Source organism: Drosophila arizonae, chromosome 5 (genome assembly GCF_054131065.1).
Source record: "Drosophila arizonae isolate 15081-1271.41 chromosome 5, UAZ_ARI_1.0, whole genome shotgun sequence".
In the NCBI taxonomy this organism is placed as follows: Eukaryota; Metazoa; Arthropoda; class Insecta; order Diptera; family Drosophilidae; genus Drosophila; species Drosophila arizonae.
The window spans coordinates 14,325,008-14,347,017 of record NC_142925.1 but is presented as its reverse complement, the minus strand read 5'-3'; the positions used below and the strand labels follow the sequence as shown (position 1 = coordinate 14,347,017).

The 22,010-nt window shown below is 40.9% G+C and overlaps 1 protein-coding gene and 2 long non-coding RNA genes across 13 annotated transcripts; 1 reads left to right on the top strand and 2 right to left on the bottom strand.

Moving 5' to 3' along the window:
• The first annotated feature begins 46 nt into the window (after window positions 1-46).
• ena (ENAH actin regulator enabled) lies at window positions 47-21,554 on the top strand. Of its 9 annotated transcripts, XM_089469723.1 has the most exons (10): window positions 48-662; window positions 10,761-10,964; window positions 17,282-17,603; window positions 17,706-17,938; window positions 18,246-18,591; window positions 18,846-19,562; window positions 19,624-19,782; window positions 19,855-20,073; window positions 20,139-20,259; window positions 20,323-21,554. In XM_089469723.1, exons 2-10 carry the CDS (start codon window positions 10,960-10,962, stop codon window positions 20,349-20,351), a joined length of 2,151 nt encoding a protein of 716 aa, XP_089325849.1. In that variant the 5' UTR covers window positions 48-662; window positions 10,761-10,959; the 3' UTR covers window positions 20,352-21,554. The 9 variants fall into 9 exon arrangements, with proteins under 9 accessions (XP_089325848.1, XP_089325849.1, XP_089325846.1 ...); XM_089469722.1 differs by lacking the exon at window positions 10,761-10,964 and having other exon boundaries at window positions 47-662; XM_089469720.1 differs by lacking the exons at window positions 48-662; window positions 10,761-10,964 and adding an exon at window positions 13,940-14,686 and having other exon boundaries at window positions 18,258-18,591.
• LOC149268549 (uncharacterized) lies at window positions 163-4,031 on the bottom strand. Of its 3 annotated transcripts, XR_016270227.1 has the most exons (4): window positions 3,894-4,001; window positions 2,918-3,116; window positions 2,462-2,862; window positions 163-2,372 (listed from the first exon to the last, which is right to left on the bottom strand). It is a non-coding gene; the product is annotated as an uncharacterized LOC149268549 (long non-coding RNA). The 3 variants fall into 3 exon arrangements; XR_016270228.1 differs by having other exon boundaries at window positions 2,462-2,851; window positions 2,918-4,031; XR_016270226.1 differs by having other exon boundaries at window positions 2,918-4,029.
• On the bottom strand, window positions 14,676-17,356 carry LOC149268548 (uncharacterized). Its single transcript, XR_016270229.1, has 3 exons — window positions 17,223-17,356; window positions 15,247-15,909; window positions 14,676-15,173 (listed from the first exon to the last, which is right to left on the bottom strand). It is a non-coding gene; the product is annotated as an uncharacterized LOC149268548 (long non-coding RNA).
• Window positions 21,555-22,010: the final 456 nt, after the last annotated feature.

The window sequence follows — 22,010 nt, the reverse complement described above, 5'->3', positions numbered from 1 at the left end:
TAATAACATTGTAGCTGTCGGGCTAACTGCTAAACCAGGGCTGCCCTGGTACATTACTTTTACATCAGATCAAATATGGCGCTGGTGTGTTGTTGTCGCTGTCGCAATTTGGCCAAAATTAATTCGCATTAGACGCGTCGAACGAAACAAAAAAAATTAAAAAAAATAAAATCGTTGTCGCAGGAAGGCGAACAAAAGCAATATCCATCTGTGCAAAACACATGTAAAGTTTCTTTGAAAGCTGCAACGAAAAAACGGAGTTGCAGTTGAAAACGAAGTAGCCGAAAAAAAATTGTGTCTACTCCTTGAAAAGGAGTTTAGTTGTTCGCTCTTCGTTCATGTTTGTGCGTGTGTGTGTGTTTGTTTGTGTGAGTGCTGTTCAAGTAAAGTGCTGCCGAAAACTAAATAAATTGAATTAAAATAGCGGCTTCCTTTCTGTCTTCACAAAAATAGTGAGAAAGAAAACGCTGAAGAAACCTGGAAAAGTATAAAATACAAACAGTTTTATCGGCGATTCGGCCGCCGCCGCTCGATTTGAGTGTGTGTGTGTTTGTGTGCGTCATTGCCGCTTGCTGCAGCAGCAGAAGGAAAAGGGAGTAGCTGCCAGGCAGCAGACACCAACACCAACGCATTTTCACTCTGGTGTTAAGGAAAATGTTGTGGTAAGTTTCTTTTTGTTTTTGTTATTCCTTTCTTTTTCGTTGCTTTGCATTTATTTATAATTGCGTCTGCAGAGATTTTGAGGCGAATCTCCGACTCCGAGTTGGCCCAGTCGGCAGCAGTTGCATTTTCTGCGCATGTTTTTGCCCACGACTTCCGCTTTTTGCTCCCTTTTTAATGCGACGGCTGCTGTGGCAGCGGCGTCGCTAGCTGCTGCTGCTGCTGCTGCTTTATTTCTGCTCCCCTTTTAGCCTCTTCTTCTTTTACACAACACGCCCTTTTTCGCATGCCTCTCTGTATATGTGTGCATGTGTGTGAATTGGCGAATAATTATGTTTTATTCTTTGCTTGAATGATTAAAATTCGTGTACAAATTTCGCATTTGCATTTTTGTCTTCCTTTTATCTACCTTTAACAGCTGTCACTTCTGTAGATTCTAAACCAGTTTTTGCATTCATTTAACATAATTGTGTGAGTGTGAGTGTTAGTGAGTGTGTTTGTGTGTGCCAGCTGTGTCCTGTGCTCGCTTTAATTGTTTTTAATGCATTTCCCCTCGGCTGCTCCAGCTTCTTGACCAGCTCGTTCTCTTCCTCTTCTTTGGTTTTGCTCATTTTGGATGCTTGTTTTTGTGTGTTGCTGGGCGCAGGCTCTCATTCTCTGTCTCTCTCTCTCTCTCTCTCACTTGCTCTCTCTCCAACTCCTTTTGAATGTTGCCAAACAAACAAAATCCAGCGTTGCCAATTTAAGAGCATGTGTGTGAGAGAGGGAGAGAAAAAGGCGAGAGAGAGAGAGAGAGCGACTGATAAAGAGAGCGAAGCGACGCGGGTGGGGCTATTGATATTTCCACTTCTCTTTCATCTTTATCTTGTTTGTTTGAACTTTAATTTATGCCAGCCAAAGTTGGCTTTGGTTTCTTCTCTTTGCAACTATTTAAATGTCAATGCACCGCGGAGGCCCGATCCCGGTCGCCCCTCTCGCTCCTTTGCCACCCACGAAATGACAGCGCCAAGTTGCATCACTGAACTCGCCACATGACTCACTTTTTTTTATTTTTTATTTTTTTTTCTGTTCGTTCCCTGCCAAATGAAGCGGGCCAAAGACCCGCAGCTAACTCACACATACATATTGCTGGACTACAAAGAAAAAAAAAAAAACCCAAAGCTATAGGTAAAACCAGTTCCCAAACAAAAACAATCTATATCAAAGTACAAATTTTGCTATTAAAGTTTGCAGAGTTGAATTTATTTTGCATTTCAATAGCCCTTGTTTTTGTAACTGTTAATGCCAGTGTTGCATCGCTGCTGTTGCTACTCCTCTACTGAGTTTATTATGGTGCTTGGTGCTCCATGGCTTGCTGTTGCTGTGATTGCCAGTGTTGCATAGCAGCTGCCGCGACTACATATTTTGATATTCTCCCATTTATTAATAATTCAATTTCAAAAGAAATTCAAGTTAAACAATATTAGCTTAGTTTTTGTACCAAGTCGAGGCAGCAGCTGCAATTGGGGTCGCGCCACCGATAGATAAGATAAGAAGTAAAACTGAAATATTTATGTACATATGTATGTGTGTGTATCATACAAATTTCTTGTTTTTATCAGCCATGCGTCCCCCTTCGGTATCTTTGCTCCCTATTTGCTTGCGTAGTTGTTGTGTTTACGTTAAGTTTGCCGCTTGTTCTTCTTCTTTGGATATTTTAACGATGACTAAAACTTTTGGAGAAAGGAAAAAAAACACACAAAATTCAAGAAATTGCTACAAAAATTTCCAAGTATTCAACTATATTCACATTGTGGCTCACCTCCGTCTCTTGTTTATGTTTTGTTTATGCGTTCGCATCGTCGACGTCAACGTCGACGACGACGGCGACTGCACTGAATCATAAACTTGCTTCGGGCTTTGCAGTGACTAAACTTTAGTGCGTGTCATAGCAGCCAGCCTGCGCTACAGATTGCATTGAACTCGGCCTGCGTCGCGCAAATCTAATTAACATTTCCGCTTTGCTGGTTAGTGCGACCCCTCCTGCCCCTCCTCATCCTACACAGCATCCAATAAAACTACATTCCATTTGGTTTTGTGTGCATCCGTGCTCGTTGACAATGCGGGTAAACCCACAAAAATATATATCGTAGCCTGCTTTTGGTTTATCTGTCTGGGAAATGATGCTGGGTGGTCAGTTGCATCTGGATGCCTGTCGAATGACTTTATTGGAAAAGAACAAAAATAAAACAATTGCATTGCTATTTTATTTACTTACAATATATGTATATGGAATATATATGTATGAATGTTTCATCAATTTTATGGTGTGCCAAACGCCAGCTGCATAATTCATAGGCCTTCGTAAGTCTTGGGCCTGTCTTCATCGCCTTCGCCTTTGCTCATCGGATGCATGGCACGTGTTTTGATTTTCATTATGGCTCACAACCATATAATCGCTTTGAGCTAAATAATTTCTATATGATTTTATTTATTATTTGGTTTCTGTTCATTTACTTTGTTTAATTGAGCAAAGTAAGGAAATGACTCCTCCTCTCGCTTGTATTTCAAACGGTTTTGATATCAGCTATCGGCATGGAATGTTTTTTAGTTACACATACATACAAATGTATATATAGTTGTATATTCCCGTTTAAAAGTTGAGAATTTCTATGACGAACAAAAGAATAGCTCCGCGGCCATATCAAGCGCAAATTGTGTGGCCTAAAGTATTGAGGAAAAGCTGTTTGCCTTATTTAGTGCGCATTAACCGCAGAGGAGGAGAGAAGCAAGGCAGCGCAGATTATGCACTGTGCACATGAATACCGATGAGTCTAGAGAGTCTGACTGCACAGATATATGCATATATATATATATAAGTGTAATATATTCGTATGCGTGATAAACATGTACCGCTCATATGGCATAAATTGTAGATACAAATACAAAATATGAACGAACTGAACTGCACAGATAAGCAGAACGGAGAATGAAATTCGCTTAAGTGGCAGCTTTTCAGGCGTTTCGTTCCATTGTCTTGGCTATGCATTGGAGGCCAGCGCAGTGGCTCAAGTACGGGCAGACACACAGACGCAAATATAATATATATACACTATATATATACATATATATATATATCAAGAAAATCATCATTCACAATCCTAAACACTGCAAACTGTATGCCGTGAAATTTGAGTTCAAATTTGCAGTACACTTAGCGAAATTCTAGAGTAGCAATTAAAATTCTTAAATACCGGGATTTCTAAATAATTGTGTAAATATTTAGCGATTATATGTAAGTAGAGTAAAGTCTGTTTTAAGGGATAACTCTTTGTAGAATTTCTTAATATTATTCGATATAAAGATATTTGTTTAATTTTTTAGTTACGTTCTACAGATCTTTGACTATGATTTATATGTATACTCTGCATGTTTTATGTTATATTTATATCTTTTTGCCCCACAATCTTTTGTTCTCAATGAGTTGCACTTAAAGGCCAGCCACAATTTTTTACGGCCTAAAAATTTTACCACAACAAACAACAGACTTTAACATAGTAGAGAGAACTTGAATTTAGATTCCATGTGTTGCCCCGCCCGCTGGTTCCTTTTCAGTAACTTTTCGGTCTGACGCTTGGTAAAGCACAGTTACACACAGATATTCACAGATATATATATACATAGGTGTATGCGTATATACGCTTAAAAAGCATTAGGATGTGTCTTTGCTGAACCTGGCAGCAAATTCATTTTAATGAAATCCAAATATGTTTTTAGTTAGCGGCTAATTTAAAAATTTCTATAAGAGATCTAGAATGTCCAGCATATGTAATTAATTAATAAATTATTTATAAATACATTATTTATTCATTCAAAAATAAACATGATCAGATAATTGTATAAGTGATTAGCTAAAATATATAAATATAAAAAATATAAAAATTATATGAGCAGCCTTTGCTATCGAACTTATTCTTAGTTTGAGCATCACATATAGTCGATGATATATAACTCTGGAAGTAGATAGTATTCCACGCTTTAACTTAGTATCAGTATTTATTTCAGCAAAAATATATAAAAAATATAATAAAAATAAAAGATAAATGTATATATTGCTAATTTAACTAAAAATGAAAATGATAATAAAAAAAATAATAATGATAAATTTAAAATATCATGCACTTTTTAGATTGCATTTCGTACTTCCTCCCGTTCATTTGTCCGGGAAGTGCCGCATGTGCTGATTAAATAGAAATCTGTGGAGTGGGCAGAAATTATAATAAAATTGACCGAGGCTGATATGAAGTCAATAGCTTGCATGATTCACATAGCCCATTCCCCTTTGGTGGGTCCCTTAGTCTCCATTTAAAGTTCTTCGGTTCGCACTGCGCCACAAAGAGGAATTGCAAGCACTTGAAGTGCTTCCGCTCGCTGTAGTTGGAGCTGGGGCTGGGGCCGGGATTGGGGCTGGGGCTGCAGTCTGAATTTTCACAGCCATCCAACGGGTTTCGTTTTGTTTTTACTCGCTAAAAGCTGACGTTGAAGTTTTCATCTTGTTTTGATTGCATACAAATACTAGGCTGCAATTTAGCCCCTGACACACACACACACATGCATGCACACACACACACCCATACAGAAGCACAACTAAGTTGTCGACTCTTTGGGGAAACGTTGGCTAAGTGCCGGGACTTTCGGGAGCGATTTCCTCCCCAATACTTGAGACGAACATAAATAAATTGCTTGCAAGTTACCTGCACTTTTCTTTTTCTGCAGAAGGATGATACCCTGTAATATGACAAGTGTGCATGAGGCATTTTAATAATACCAATTTCGAATCATGCGAGTCATGACATATCAATATTTGACTCACAACATACTGATTACTTTTTGTTTGTATCAATTTTTAAACATTTCCGTTTTGCTTGGAATGTCGCACTCGCGTCCCGATTATAATTGCGTGTCATAGCAGCCAGCTTGCACATGAATGCTTTGCATTTCTGTCTGGACTGCTAAATCTTCTGCTTTACCTGCCAGTGTGACCTTACTGCTGTTCTAATTAATTCAGTGGCTTAATATAACTTGGGTAATTTATATGAAATGGTTGAGTAATATTATATTGATATTGATATATTATATATATGAGGCAGCTCACTGATATGTTTTTGAATGATTTCTTCTTTTACACGAAGTGGCTAAACCTTGACCTTTATGCAGCTATAAATCGGGCATAGTATAGAGCGTAGTATTCAATGATATTTCACTCTATATTTTCCAATTTTGCAATCAAATCTTTTAAACTTTTGCATAGCTAACTCTAAACCAGCTTTAAATAGACAATCTGGGTCGCTTCTACCGTAAGTTATTTCGTGCTAAATTGATGTTTATCGCTGCTGTCCACTTCTCTGTTTTCCCAGCAGCCGTCTATCCCTGAACGAGCTGATTTTGTTATGATTGAGATAGTTTTATGTCCGCTTCTTAGTTCAACTCCATGGACAAGCTGAGAGGCGATAGCTAGGTTACGGGAAGTTGTTGTTGTTGTTGCTGTTGCCCCATTGTGTCGTGTGTGTAATGTAATAATAGATCTCTTAGGTCTATTGTTGCGCCCTAATTCGTTTTATTTGTTATTGAAATATTTGTTTGTATCTGCATTCGTGAGTGAAGATTGTGTGTAATTGAGTATCGCATGTCTGGTGTGTGTGTGTGTGTGTGAAAAGTATTATTCAATAATTATCGAAGAGTTTCGGCTCGAGTTGCCCCGCTTCATTTAATTGACGCGCTGTCTGTCCGCCAGTGAAGCAAAACACCAACTGCAACATGTTGTACATGTTGTTTAATAATAAATTTGTACACACCCCACACTCACACTCACACACACATATGCACACTCAGACATACATTACTCATAGTCTGGCCAAAGATCGGGCACGAAATGGAGCGTGCCAGAGAAAATTCATATGCGTGGTTGGCTGATTCCCCGATTCTCTTTAAGGGTCAATTTCGGCTACAGTCGAAAACAGAAACAAAAGCAAGCAAAGTTCAAGCTGAGAGTGAAGATGTGATTACAAATTAATTGCTTGTGGATGCAAAACATTGTTTATATTGCCAGCTGAGAAGCCGCAGTCATGGTAAAAAGCAAAAATCTCGTAACGCTTGGCTGACGATGTCAATATTTTGATATGCCTGGGAGTTTTTGCTTTTAAAAGAGTTTCTGAATGATTTAGCTTAGGATTTTAGGTAATTTAAGAAGAAGAGCTGGACAGATCAAATAAGAACAAGGCAGAAAAGAGCTAAAATATATGTGGGTCATTTACCTAGAAAAATAGGACAGATCGAAGATATAAAGAACTCAAATAATTGATTTGATTAATTGATTTTGTAAAGACTCTGAATGATTCAGCTGATATTCAGGACGAATGGAAATTAAAATGAACAGAAATACATTTAAAAGTAATTGCAAATTATACGTATTTCCAATATTTTGCTTCAAAAGAGGTCAAATGGCTGAGAGCTGCAGAAACCCGATAAATTCTTGTTGACTAACTGAACAAGTATATTAACATCTGCAGTTTTTTTTTCTCTTACAGAGCTCATGCGATTTTTAATCACGCTGAGCTATTTAAGAGGGGACAGAACTCTTCCGGAAAAGGTTAAATTGCCAACACGGGCTCAATTAGCGGTCTTGTAGCAGGCAGCTATGGCACTTCAATGCAAATGCCGCAGCAAAGTTAAAAGTTGAAGCCCTGACGGCGACTTTGAAGTTGCGACCCAAATTCAGTCGCAATTCAAATTAAAGCACAATTTTTTTTTTTGGCCAACTCCAATTCAAGAGAGAGAGAGAGAGAACCTAAGATATTGAGGGACAGACTGACGCAGAGACAAAGTCAAAGACAAAAGGGTCCGCATGCGCTGGCTCGAATATGAAAAAAACCCGTTTTGGAATCTAGCCGACCATGGCAACTGCGACACAGTCGCCAGTCTCGCCTTGGCCAAAACGAGTGCTAAAAAGATAAATGGATGGCGGCGACAAACAAGTAAAACAAAAAAAAAAAAGTTAAGCGGGATTTGTTTAGAGGCGATTCGCCGTCTGCTCGAAGGCAGGGATTATGCTCTCCAGTCAGTGACGTTGATTCAATGTTTGTTTTGAACCTGCTGAATTACAAATCCAACCAAGTCACGCGAACAACCACAACAGAACGAAAATGGGGCGGAAATTTCCATGTGCAATATGCGACCAAACAATTTGTTTTTGATTTGTGTGTGTGTGTATTTTTTTTCTGTATGCAAACATTTTGTTGTCCTTTGCGAAAGCGTAAAACTGGAACTGAAGTTGAGAAATATGGGGTTAAAGCTCTGACATCATTCTTGAATAAACGCCACGTAGGAGTCATGAAAATTCCTGGAAATGTGCCCTTTCGCATGAATGACAAGAACGTGTCGAACACCCGGCAGACGATGAGTGTTTTATAACCGATTAGATGTGAGTGTCTAACCAGTCAGAGATGATCCACTTGAGTTCCTAGCTAGAGCTTATAGTCTTATACTAAGCTAGCTGTGAATTTTGTATAGCTGATTGGAGAGTAATGATGAGCAGTTAAGAGTACGAATGTAGCGATGTATGTCATAGGTATAATCAGCTAGGGATGAGTGTCTTATATCCTCTTATACATATTCTTAGATCTTATACTCGGCTAGCTGTGAAACTTGTATACCTGATTGGAGGGTAGAGAGTAGAGTGTAGTAGGGTAGAGCTGAGTGCCTTATCCTCTTATATGCTCAGTAGAGCATGTCTTATACTAATTTATAGCTTATTAGAGTAGTAAAGCAAAGGCGAGCAGTTTAGAGAAGTAGTGTAGAGCTGAATGTCTTATACCCAACTAGAGCTGACAGTAATACTTAAAGCTGTAGAAGTCTAATACTTGATTAGGGAGTATGTATGAGTAATTGAGAATAGTAGAGATGAGTTCTTTATATATATTTGCTGTGTGACTTTAAAGACTTATCCTCATTGCATATCAGTGTCTAATACTAGGTTAGTGAGTAGAGATGATTTCTGACTTTAGACTTATAGAGTAGAGATTATGTTGTTATCCACTTATATTCTCAGCTAGAGTTATAGTCTTATACTCAAATGGCAATGAATGTCTTATAACTCATTAAAGAATAAAGTAGTTAGGAATAGTAGAGTAGAGATGAATCTCCCATAATCGATTGGAGATGAGTGCTAGAGCGTAGAGAAGACCGTTTTGTACTTACTAATGCTCCATTAGAGATGTGATTATCCATTTAAAAATAGGTTTCCTATACCCAGCTACACATAAAAGTCGTATGCCCGTCTCGAAAGCAATGCAGGGTATTTCGAAATTGTTGACCCCTGCGGTGTATATTCATTGCCTTCAGGTTAAATGCGAAAACAGTCCGTAAGTCCGTCCGTCTGTCTGTCTGTTTGTCATCCACCCAAAAAGGAAGTGCAAAGTGTGAAGTAACTTAACAGCGGAGTGGGAGTAAGTGACAATGGCCGGTTTGCAGGGATGTTTGTGAAACCCTCTTGAGTGCACATTTCACGAAATTGAACTTTTTAATTGGCCACCAGGCGAAGGGAGGATATCAGGAAGCAGCACATGTGCCCGAGCCTGTCTCACTTAACGAGTCCTTCAATGGCTTTGTGCGAATTGTTGTTTCGCCAACACAAAGAATTTTTCATTTGTGAAAATTAGTAATGGAATAATGACACTTTTTGAATCGTATTTCCTATCCCGTATTTCTCTACCAAATTTCATAGCAAAGCCAAATGATTAATGCAACCTTGATAAGAAATAAATAATATTAAATAAAAATTAATAAAAATGTAATAGTACAATAATAAAAAAAAAAAATAGTTTAAAAATAAAATAATAATTAATAAATAGTAAAAATTTAAAAATCCTAAACATTTCAAAGAATTAAATAGTTCTAAACAAATAATAATATTTAATTACACTATAATAGAAAATAAAAAAATAATAATTAATATATCATAAAAATTAATAATAATAATAATAAAAAGCAATTTATTTATAATAATTAAAAATAAAAAGTAATTTAAAAATATTAAATTCATTAATATAAACATAACTATATATCAAATAATATTCTTCATGTAATATAAATATTCACAAGAATATATAATAAAAAATAAATTATAATTTTTATAAGGTTTCACTTGTTCTGTCTATAACGAAAAGTTTAATTTAGCTGATTATTTGTGTGAGTCGCACAGTAAAATGTTTTTGAGCGTACTTCATTAAGCCAACATCTTCATCAAAAGCCCCGAACATCACTTCAAGTAATGCGTAAATATGCTCTACTTTCGCGTCGGCTATAAAAAAAGGGAGAATGTTTGCCTGTTGTCCGCACAGCTTAACTGAAACGATGAAAGTTCATCAAGTGTCTCCAGTGTAGTTACTTTCGCGGATGTGGTCACAGCGTTGATTATGCTGAATGAATTCTACGCCCATAAACAAAACGCACGGCGTACTTACCAAAGGGCAGACTTTTGGCCAAAATGTATGACGCAAGTGATGCTCTACCAGGCTTCGTGGACAATTAGAGAGGAGGGGGCGACGTGTGCCGTGAGGTGGCCCAAAAGTGGGTCAAAAATCTTTCTAAGCAGCGTGACACAAATTTCGCTTAGTTCTTAGTTCTAGTTCTACATTTATTATGTAAATGGGCTTAGCTTTCCGTCGGCGACTTCATATCACAAAAGATATTGGAAGGGGCCAAAAGAAAGAAAAAGTAAATAGGCCATGAAAGAGAAGCTTCATTGTCTTTTATCAATGACAGTATTTAGTACGAGGTTTTGATATAGGTATATGATTAAAAAATATCTATAAATATGTGCATATGTGTGTATAGAGTTTGCGGTTTCTGTTTTTTTTTTTACACCTTGATTTTGCATTGATTCTGATTATCATTTATGCATTCAGCAGCTGTTTTCACTTGATTGGCTTGGCTTTCGATTCAAGGTCTGCTTTCATTGATTTATCAACAGCTAAATATAGTTGATTAATGTACGTCAACTTCCTCTATGAGTGGTAATTCTAACCGAAACTTTTCTGTTCTGTTCTGCTCCTCAATTACAGATCTCATTATTATAATTAACAAGCCAGCTGATTGGAGACGGCGCAGCACCTGGGCGGCGGATACCAGGAGAAATTCAGCGGAAACATCTCTCTCTCTCTCACTCTCTTTATCACTCTTCCTCTCTACATACTTCAAAATATCACACAAAACGTTTTGCGCCCTTAAGCGACAGCAACAACAACAACAAACCAAAACGAAATGACGTAAGTTACAAGTCTAACTTCTGATAAAAATAACATAAATAAATATATATATATATATTGCATAATGAATATATTCCGAAACATGTTACATTGTCGTTGTAATCAAGAGCTGAGTCTAGACTTTTTTCTCTCGATTTTTGATTTGATTGAAGGACATTTCAATTATGACGCTTGACTCTGGCTCTTATTCAAATTGCTTTCGGTTAACTCAATTGCCAATCAATGAGATGCTGCTCAATTGATGTCTGCAGTCGGTCTCTTAATTTCACCTGTATAAGATGTCACGTGCCAGCCAAAAAAAGAAAAATAAGCCCATTTATAGGTCATCAGCAGAATTTGGGTGTAGCCCAGCCCAGCTTGTTTAATGCCCATAATTTGTTTGACGTTTTACTTCAGGCGGGGAGTGGCCCATCCGCTCGCTTCCTGACACGACGTCCCCAAAGTTTGCTTAGTCAGGGCTTTTGTCGAGCTGACTGACGGACTGACTGACAGAGTGACGGACTGACTGCCCGGCTAACTGATTCATAAGCACAAAACGCAGTCAGTTTTTCGGTGCTAATTTTCTGGGTGTGTCATCATATATATATATATATATAGAGTAATATATATAACACGTCGTTGCCCCATTGTCTCTGAGGGAATTCGCTTTAAAACTGGCCAACCGACTGCTTTGGCCCAGCTCGGTTTTAGCCCAGTTTGGCTTGCGCAGCTCAATGGGTAACATTTGTCCGGCAACTGCAGCAGACGCGCCGCACTTGGAGCAGCTGTTGCACTTGAATTTCCAGCTAATGAGGTATATGCCCCAAAGTAGGCTATACTCGAGCTTTCTCTCGCTCTCGCTCTCTCTCGCCCTCTCTTGGACTCACTCGCTGCACAAACATTTTTTGGTTCTGCTTTAATAGTTTTTAATTGATTTGAAGTGCGCTCTAGGAACTTCAACTCTAATTGAAATGCATTAAACCAATATTTTGAGTAATGTTAAAAGGTGAAGAGCTTCGAATGCTGACGCGCATTGCTGAATCATATGTCTATGTGAACCTTATCGAAATCAATATTTGATAACATGTGTGTGTGTGTGTGTGTGTTTGAGCAGCTTAAATGATTTCATATGGCTGTCTGTGAGTGATCGAGGCAAAATATGGCCAAAAAATTGCCAAATCATTTAAGCAACGGCATGATCTATAGAGCGTTGTTCTTACAAAGCCATTAAAGCCGCACAATAATCGCAGCTCGAATCAGACAGCATTAAAGGCCAGACGCGCGCTTTATAACGAGCTGTAACAGCAACAATATTCTCAATAGACAAATGCCATGTTAATTGGAAATGTACGCTTAAGAATTGTTGTAGTAAAAAAAAAAAAAAAAAAATAGGAAAAAAAAGAATTCAAACTGATTCAGTCAGCTCTACAGCACTCAGCTCAGCTCAGTTCAGCTAAACAGACTTAGACTTACGTTTCTGTAGTTGTATGAATTTTTCATGGCATGCCACAAGCACTATGTATTGCTCCTATAAGAGAGAGTGAGAGAGATAGAGAATAAAACACACTTAATAGACGCAGCGCCGGGGGGAAATATAAATTATTGAGCTCGTTTCTTAAGTAATTATCGCAGCACAGCAGCGCCGAGCGAGACAGGCGGACGGACGGACGGATCGAGTGAGCGACTGACAGAATAGACAATTGAGGCACATGAACTGTGTCTGTCTGTGTGTCTGTGTCTGTGAAGGGCTCGGCTGTCTACAGCTAAGCTGAGCCGAGTCTAAGCTCTGTTTTTAATTGCAACGTCAAGTGGGAAACCGAATAATTCTGTTCGGCTCTGCTCTGCTCTGTTCCGTTCCGTTTGGGGCCAGAGACTAAACGCTGTGGGGCTCTTGACTCTCGCGACTCGGGTCTTCTTCGTAGCACACATCTCATTATTTTATTGCCTTGAAGTGTAATTATTTAGCTTTTAGCCCAATTCGATGCCGCAGACACTCAGCGGCGAGTAAAGCCGCCTCGATCAGCGATCGGCGGCTCACTTAGGCTGGCTCTCGCTCTCTTTGCACTCTTGATAACCATTGCAAGTGGTGAGGGGTTTGTTTGGGGGGCTCATGTGAGTGTGAGTGGCAGTAGGAGATGTGATTGATAGGGCATATATATAGAAATATATATACAAATATTTTATTTTATTTTATATTTTTATTATTTTATATTTTTAAATATATATTTTTATCCAAAACCTACTGTGATATTTTTTTGTTTTTATACATTTTTATTTGCGCAAAAAATTTTTAAAATTTTTGTTTGCTTATAAATTATAGTAATATTAATATAAAATAATCAAATAAATATATATAAGAGTATATATTCTTGAATTGAATCAACAGTCAACTTGATCGATTTCAAATCATATAAAATCAATTAATAATTGATCATTTTAAATATTTTTTTAGTTTTATCAATCTATACAAATCAGTTAAAATTCTATACATTTTATATAAAATCAATAAAATTTTGATAAATTTTTTTATATTTTTTATAGTTATATCAAACTACAAAAATCAATTAAAATATTGTACATTTTATATAAAATCATTTAAAATAATAGTTAAAATTTCATATATATTTTTTATTTTTTCAATTCCATTTTGTTGAAAATATAAAAAACATTTTCTTTAATTTAGTTATCAGCTATAAATATTTATAGTTAACAATGAATAGTTAAATATATATATTTGCATTTTAGGGTATCTGCTAGTCGTGCACTTCCAACTTTGCACTTCTGTTTGCTGTTACTTCATTGTCTTTGACACACACCGCTCGAGTCAAGCCAAGCCGAGTCGAGGCGAGTCTCGAGGCCTGTGAGTGGCTCACAAGACTCCACGCGCTCTGCCTCTACATCTCTCTTGATCTTAGTCTCTCCCTCTCTCTCACTCTCTCTTGCTCTCTCACTCTCTTTGGGTCTGTGGAACCAAGTCTCGAGCGAGACTTGTTTGGCGCGTTCAGTCTGACTTGAGGTTCGATTTCGATCAGCCGCAAGTAGCAGTCGCCGCAGCTGCAGCTACGAGAGTGTTTTTTGCTTCGAGCAAAGCGAACCTAGACAAACATAAATTCCATTTACTTATTTAGTGCTGTGATCGTGTGACCGAACACTTGTGTGTGGGATCGCTGTTTAGAGTGTGTGTGCGTCTGTGTGTGTTGTATCACAGTGCGCGCGCGTGTGTGTGTGGCCGCCTCTGCAAATGTTTACTGTTAGCTAATGGCCATGAAGAAACTCTATGCCAAAACCTCGTTCAGCAGCAACAAGAAGTCCAATGGCAGCGTTGTCGCCTCTGGTCCCATTCTGGCCTATCATCAGCCCGCCAATGCGATGCTCGCCATGTGCGAGTTCCAGGCAAATCAGGAACTGCAGCAGCACCACCATCAGCAGTCCGACTCTCAGCTGCTGATGATCAAGCGCTCCCAGAGTCTGTGCAGCAAGGCAGCGCCCAAGGGCCGCTCGCTGCCGGCTGCTGTGGGCGAATACTACAGCATTGAGGAGCTGCAGGAATTGGATTTGCTGGACTATCGCCATCCCATGTACCACCATTACCAACATCATCAACAGCAGCAGCGCAGTGCCACCGCCTATCATGAGCATGAGCAGCTGGTGCTGCAGCTGCCCTTGGCGCATGCCACGCCCACGAGCACTGCCATCTATGAGGCGCCCACCTGGACACAATCGCTACTCAATGACCAGTCCTTGTACGTAACATCCAAGGGCGTAGGTAGCCGACATGTCGATGCTTCATTATCAACAACAAACACATCCACAACAACAACAACCACCACATCCACATCATCATCTCCATCAACATTATCATCATCATGCACAACAGCCACCAGCTCTGTCTCGACTCTAGTCTCCAGTCCAGCCTCTACCTCATCCATTCTGCCTCTGTCCACATCCAGCGCTATATTTTCCACTCTGCGCAAATGCGTACCTCTGCCCCAGTCACAGCCACAGTCACAGCCACAGCCGCAATCCCAGTCACAGTCACAGTCACAGCCGCCGTCCCAGCTTCCGTTCTCTTCCAACTCTGGTCCCGGTTCCACTTCCACTTGTTCCACTGTTCCGCCTAGACTCACCAGCTCCCTGTCCTTCTCAATTAGAGCGCCAGCCACGACAGCAGCAACGGCAGCATCAGCTACGAGTCACCATCTCTATAGCAATATACATCATTTTTTTCTACTGCAACAACAACATAGACATAAAACACAACAACAACAACAACATCTACAACAACAACAACAGCAACACATACAACGCATCCCTCAACGTCGTCATAACTCGGTCAAAGATAAACCAAGTTTAACGTATGTTTCTTGTTTCCCTGTTTTTTCCCAGTTTTTACCCAGTTTTTCCTTTACCATTCAGTTTTATTTCACTCAGAGGCAAAGTCCTGGAGCTAAAGATCACAGATCTCAGATTAACCAAGGTTTTCCTTTATGATAAACATTTCCACTCCAAAGAAATGTCGTCTTCAACAGAGATCTCCAGTAGATCAGAGATCTTGAAGTATAATTCCTGCTGTTCCCAAGTTCTCTCAATTCAGAAACTTTCAGGAAATAATTGACCTATTTGTCTGGTTACCCCACCCCAATGTTTCCTTTATTATAAACATTTATTCCACTCCACTCTCGATCTGCAACGTCCTTGAGCTAAAGGTCACAGATCTTGAAGCGTGATTGAATTCAAATTTCTGCATAAAAAAAACCTTCAGGAAATTGACCTACGGCAGGCAGGGTCACACATTGTTTTTCTTGTTTTTTTCTCCATATCCCTTTTCAGCACGTTTCGAGGCGAGGCGAGGCGGGATTACCTTTGCCCTATATCGAATTGGAATTGGAATCCCCGCCAGGCTGCAGGGTTTTCCCATGTCAATGTGCGCCCGTCAAGCTGCGGCCAATTTAACGCCAATTAGAAACTGAAAAAAAAAAAAAAAAAAGAAAATTGAGTGCTTTGTGTGTTCGTGTTGGAAATGTGCGCATTCAACTTAACGCACGAATTCATCCACAACACGAGCGAAATGAAAACACACAACACAAATTTCACCTGCATTCGGTGTAATGAAGTCTTTGTGTATACAAGCGACCCATATGGAATGATGGAATGCAATTTGCATTGCAACTCATTAGCTGACCACATGCTCAAACGTGACTGAGGGAGGGGGTGGGAGTGCGAGTGGGGGCGTGGGGGAGAGAGGGAGCAGTAGAGTGAGACTTATGCCCGATTAATTTAAGTAGAGTATGATTAATCCTCATAGTGGTCCACGTCGTCGTCCACGTCGTCGTCGTCGTCTCCTTGGTACTTAACAAATTACACGTATCTCACATAGATAAACTTCACTTTCGTTCCACGAAACACATTACATTGTCAGAGCCTGGTCAGGTTATATAAGTCGGGGCACAGCTGTGTCTGCGCTATGGACTAGCTGCCGTTGCCGTTGCCCGCTGCCCGCTACCCGTGTCCCGCTCTCCTTGCCTCTCCTTGTCGGTCTCCATTTAAGTGCAAAACTAGTCAAGTTTTGAGCCAGATCGAGCCGAGAATTCAGCGCTTTGTCTGTCTGGCCAACAGAAAGCAAAAAAGGCAAACAAACCGCGAGCACAACTCGTTTTGCTGCTGCTGTTGTTGTTGGCTTTGCCTTTGGCTTTGGCTCTAGCTTTAGCTTTAGCTGTCATTAAGTCTTGGCCAGTAGCACACAGGCCAAGTTCTTGTCAGCAGCGTCATTGCAGGCATGTTTCACGATTTTTCTATTGCAGTCGGTGTCTGCTTTTCCGGTGCCCTTTAATTGTCAACGCTGGCATCATAAAAAATATGCTAAAGGTTGCATAAAAGATCATTAGAATTATTTAATCGGCGACGGCGACGGCGACGATGACAACTGCATGACAGGTGTGCGCTTTTTTTTTCTTTATTCTCAGTCGGCTGCACGATATATTCTACGCAATGCGTTTCCTGTCCAGTTCCCAGCTGCGAGAGATCACTGCACTCGAGGCAATCGTGTGAAACAGTGTGTGAAAGCCGAGATCGAGACCGAGACCGAGACGGAGATGGAGTGGGAGACGGCGACGGCGACGGAGATTGAGAATAGGAAAACATAGCTGTGGTTGGGGGGAAATCAAGTCGAGTCAAGTCAAGTCAAGTCAAGTCGAGTTGCTCTTTGTACGAAAAAGCGCATCTAATGCTTTTCTGATGAATCATTAAAGTCAGCTCAGAGTCTTTATAGGTTTTGCCTACCAGTTGAAATTGTTGTAATCGCTTGCTGATCCATTTCAAATTCATCTAATCCCTTGCAGTGAGCAAAGCATTATTGGCGCACGCGCCTCGGTGATGGTGTACGATGACAACCAGAAGAAGTGGGTGCCATCGGGCAGCTCCTCGGGCCTGAGCAAGGTGCAGATCTATCATCATCAGCAGAACAACACATTCCGTGTGGTGGGACGCAAGTTGCAGGACCATGAGGTGGTCATCAACTGTTCCATATTGAAGGGTCTCAAATACAATCAGGCTACGGCCACGTTCCATCAATGGCGCGACTCCAAATTTGTGTACGGTCTCAACTTTTCCAGCCAGAGCGATGCGGAGAATTTCGCGCGTGCCATGATGCATGCCCTAGAGGTAAGTGCTGGATGACTACAAAATATACGCTATAGACTATGATTAACTCTCTCTCTCTCTCTCTCTCTCTTTGTCTTCTCTTCTCCTCCACTCCGTGTTCAGGTTCTGAGCGGTCGCGTGATCAACAATCCTGCCGGCCAGCCCACAAATGGCAATGGCTATGAGGAAGATATGGGCTATCGTACAATGACCAGCGAGGATGCGGCCATATTGCGGCAAAATAATGGCATTGGCGGCCACATAACGCCCTCGGCCCAGACGCCCACCTCGCAGACAAATCAAAATAACATACCACAGAGTCCACCAACGCCGCAGGGACATCATCGCACTAGCAGGTGGGTCACGCAGCTTCATTTGACGCATCATCAGTGCAGTTAGTCGACATATGAATTTTGATTTTGTTCATTTCTCTTCTCTCTTTCACACACACACAAACACACACACATATATATATCTTCTCTAACTGTAACATGCACATCGTTCTGTTTGTTGTCGTCGTACTCGATGCTTGACACTTGATATTCGTTATACGATATTTAATCTCTAATACACACACACACACATATATATACACACACGCACACTCACACATTCTCATCGATCTTACGTCGTATCACATCACAAATTGCTCAAAAACTAAAGGAATTCCCTCAGCGCACCACCGGCACCACAGCCGCAGCAACAGCAACAACAACAGCAGCAGCAGCAACAACAACAACAGCAATTGGGAGCACAGCCGGGCTCACACTACGGACCCACTGGAAACGGGCCAACGTCCAATGGCCTGCCACAGCAGCAGGGTAATCCACAAATGCAAATACCACCGGCACCTGGTCAGACACAGCAACAACAACAGCAGCAGCAACAACAACAACAACAGCAGCATCAGCCATACCAACAGCAGCAGCCCGTCTACACAACTGCGCAGCAGCAACAGCAGCAGCAGCAGCAGCAACAGATGGTCCAAGCGGGCTATGCGCCCCCACAGGTAGGTCTGACTGACTCCTGGAGCCAGTGTCTGTTGTTCCTCCACTTATGGCGCTACGTTTACCTACCTATTTCTGTTTCATTTCATTCCAAACATTCGTACGTCCGCAATTGGCTTGAAATGCTCCCAAAAAAATATATATTAATATATATGTATATATAAAACGAACCCAAACCACCAACACAACAATTACCACCACCACCACCACCACCACAACCACCATCGCCACCACCGCTACAACCATCACCCGCCAGCAGTACCAGCAGCCCCACTATGTGCTCTCAAACTCTAATCCCAATCTCAATCTACATCAATACCCGACACAGCCACAGCCGCCGATGCCCATGCCGCCGGTGCATCAGAATGGAGGCGGACCCATTTACGGGGCTGCCACACAGCCGGCCCACATACCCAGCTCGGCCAGCTCCAACAGCGTTGTCTACTCCAGTCAACAGCAGCTGATGGCGCCACAGCCACCGCAGGCGCCTGGCATGCCCGCGTCCGGCTATGTGCAGCTGAATGGCCAGCAGGCGCAGCAGCAGCAGCAGCCGGAGAATCCGTATGGACAAGTGCCGCTGGCACCGCCCATGATGCAGCAGCAGCAGCAGCCGGGCGGTGGTGTGCCCATGCCGCCGCCACTGAATCGCATGAGCAGCACGGGAACAGGAGGAGCAGTGGCTGCGCCGGCGCCACCACCACCGCCACCCACATTCGGTGGTGCACCGCCAGCGCCGCCACAAATGTTTAATGGAGCCCCAGCGCCGCCACAGCCACCCGCACCGCCAGCACCACCGGCTATGGGTGGACCGCCAGGCGCACCTGGTGGACCAGGTGGTCCTGGCGCACCACCACCGCCGCCGCCGCCTCCAGGCTTGGGTGCCGGCGGTGCAGGCAAGAAAGATGATCCGCAGGCTGATCTAATGGGCTCGCTGGCCTCCCAGCTGCAGCAGTTCAAGCTCAAGAAGAACAAGGTAAGAGATCCTAGTGGAAGCTAAGGCAGCTCATCTAATTGACCAACTCTCTTTATTGTAGTCCACCACATCGGCTCCTGAGAACAGCGGCAGCAGCACCTCCAGCGCCGGCAGCGGCAATTATGGCACCATTGGGCGTAGCTCCAATGGCATGGCCTCCATGATGGACGAGATGGCCAAGACGCTGGCCAGGCGTCGCGCGCAGGCCGAGAAGAAGGAGGTGAGTGAAATTTGAAATACATGTATAACAGTTGAAGTATTTCAATTGATATTGACGCATCTCTCCATGCAGCCTGACCCTGAACCGGAAGTTAAGCAACGGCCGTGGGAAAAGTCAAATACGCTGCCCCACAAGCTGAGCAGTGGCGGCGGCAGCAGCAGCAGCTCCACATCAACCACATCCAATGCCCAATGTGGCGCCAATGGCAACAATACATCGAACAGTGGCGGCGAATCGCCCCGTCCCATGCGCAAACGTTTCGGCAGTGCCAGCGAGGAGACCATACTCAAGGTGAGTTCGAATTCGTTTACTTTGTTGAGAAACTTAAGATCTAATCCGATTCCCGCTTTGCATAGCAGGTCAATGGCGATGGTCTGTCGCTGGCACTGTCCAACAGCGATCTGGACACCCTGAAAGCTGAGATAGTGCGCGAGATGCGACTGGAGATACAGAAAGTGAAAAACGAAATCATAGATGGTAAGCTCCCTCAATTCTCTGCCATGATTGCATTGATGAACCATCTGCTCTCCTCGCTTGCAGCTATCAAATCGGAGTTCAATCGTAGATAGATCAATAATATCGACTTAGCCTCGAAGCAGCCTCTTATAATACTGTCTACTGCCTACATCATCAAGGGTATATCATGAAAACGATTAACAGCAGCAACTAGAAGAAGAAGAAGATACACAGTCCTGCAAGTGAGCTCGCCCCATGCACATGGGGGGCGGCAGGGCGTGTCTCTGAACACGAATCACGAACTGAGTTATATATTGCATGTAAACAGAAATCGCGTCAAATATTTAAATGTGTAATTTTTAAATATTTTAATTGTATTTAATTCAAATATTCTAATAGCGCCCAACGTAATGGGCATATATACAAGCATATACATATATACAAATTTATATATATATCTACATAGATATATAGACAACTATATATATACACATATGTATAACTATATATATCTCTATATATATATATATACGTACACGTATGCATATACAAGTATGCAATTATGATGTATCAGCTTTTTACAAAAAGGAAGTTTAGTCAAAAAAAAAAAACAAGTAATTTTAATTCTAATTGATTTTTAAGTTACGCAAACTGTAAACAAATTTTGTGCGATGCAACAAATTGTAGTGTGTAAATTTACAAACTGTACAATATTTTTACATAAGGATAAACAATTTCAAAATGTGAACAACAGCAACAAAAACAACAAGAAAATGCAATGTATACTTTTGCTCTGTGTTTAACCTTTCGTCTCCCCCTTTTGAAACCCTTTCCCAACTGGCCTCTGAGCACTTATTTCAAATGCATTTCGTTTTCGCTTTTCTAAAATACCAAAAACAAAAACAAAAAATCAAAATCTCGTAAATATTAACATATAAACATAAGCCAAAAATAAACCCACAAAGGAGAAAAAATACAAAAAAAAAGAAAAGAAAAGAAAAGAAAACAATTTTAACAAGCATCTATCTATTCTACATATACGTATACCAATACAGACACTAACACACACACATACACATGCATACATGTTAAAATACACGCATTGTAAGCAGTATAGTATTAAAGAATGAAAGAAAATGAAGAAAGACGAATGCAGATTTAGGAGAGTCACAATTCCATGGATGCGCTCCATAAGGTAATCAAATTAATCAGTCGTTGCATTTGAGAGCTCTACACAACATTTCCCCAGTCGACAAACTGACAAGAAAACAAAAACAAAAAACATTTTCCTAAGTAACGATCTCATTAAAACAAAACACAAGCAAATTTGTGTGTAAATCAAACTTAAAAATCAGAAATTTACTCAAAACAAATACAACAAGCAAAAAGTCTTCAAAAACATTTCAAAGCGGAATTGAGTGTGGGTGTTCAGCATTAGCGTTATATACATACATAAACAAATACTTACAATAAATACAACTAGATAAAACACAGATATTGATAATCTATCTATCTATTAAAACGCCCCACTCTCCACTTACCAGAGAGTGGGCGCAAGTATTACCTAAACGTGCATAAATACCAATACCAATACCAATTAGCAAGTAACATGGATACACACCTGCTCCTCTCCTCCAACTCCATTATATAGTAGAGACCCGAATTGTTTTCCTAGTTGATTGAATTCTGAACATATTTCAACTTCCATATACAATTAAGACTAAATAGTGAAATTTATACAACAACTTGACGAGAAGAAAGAAAAGAAATAA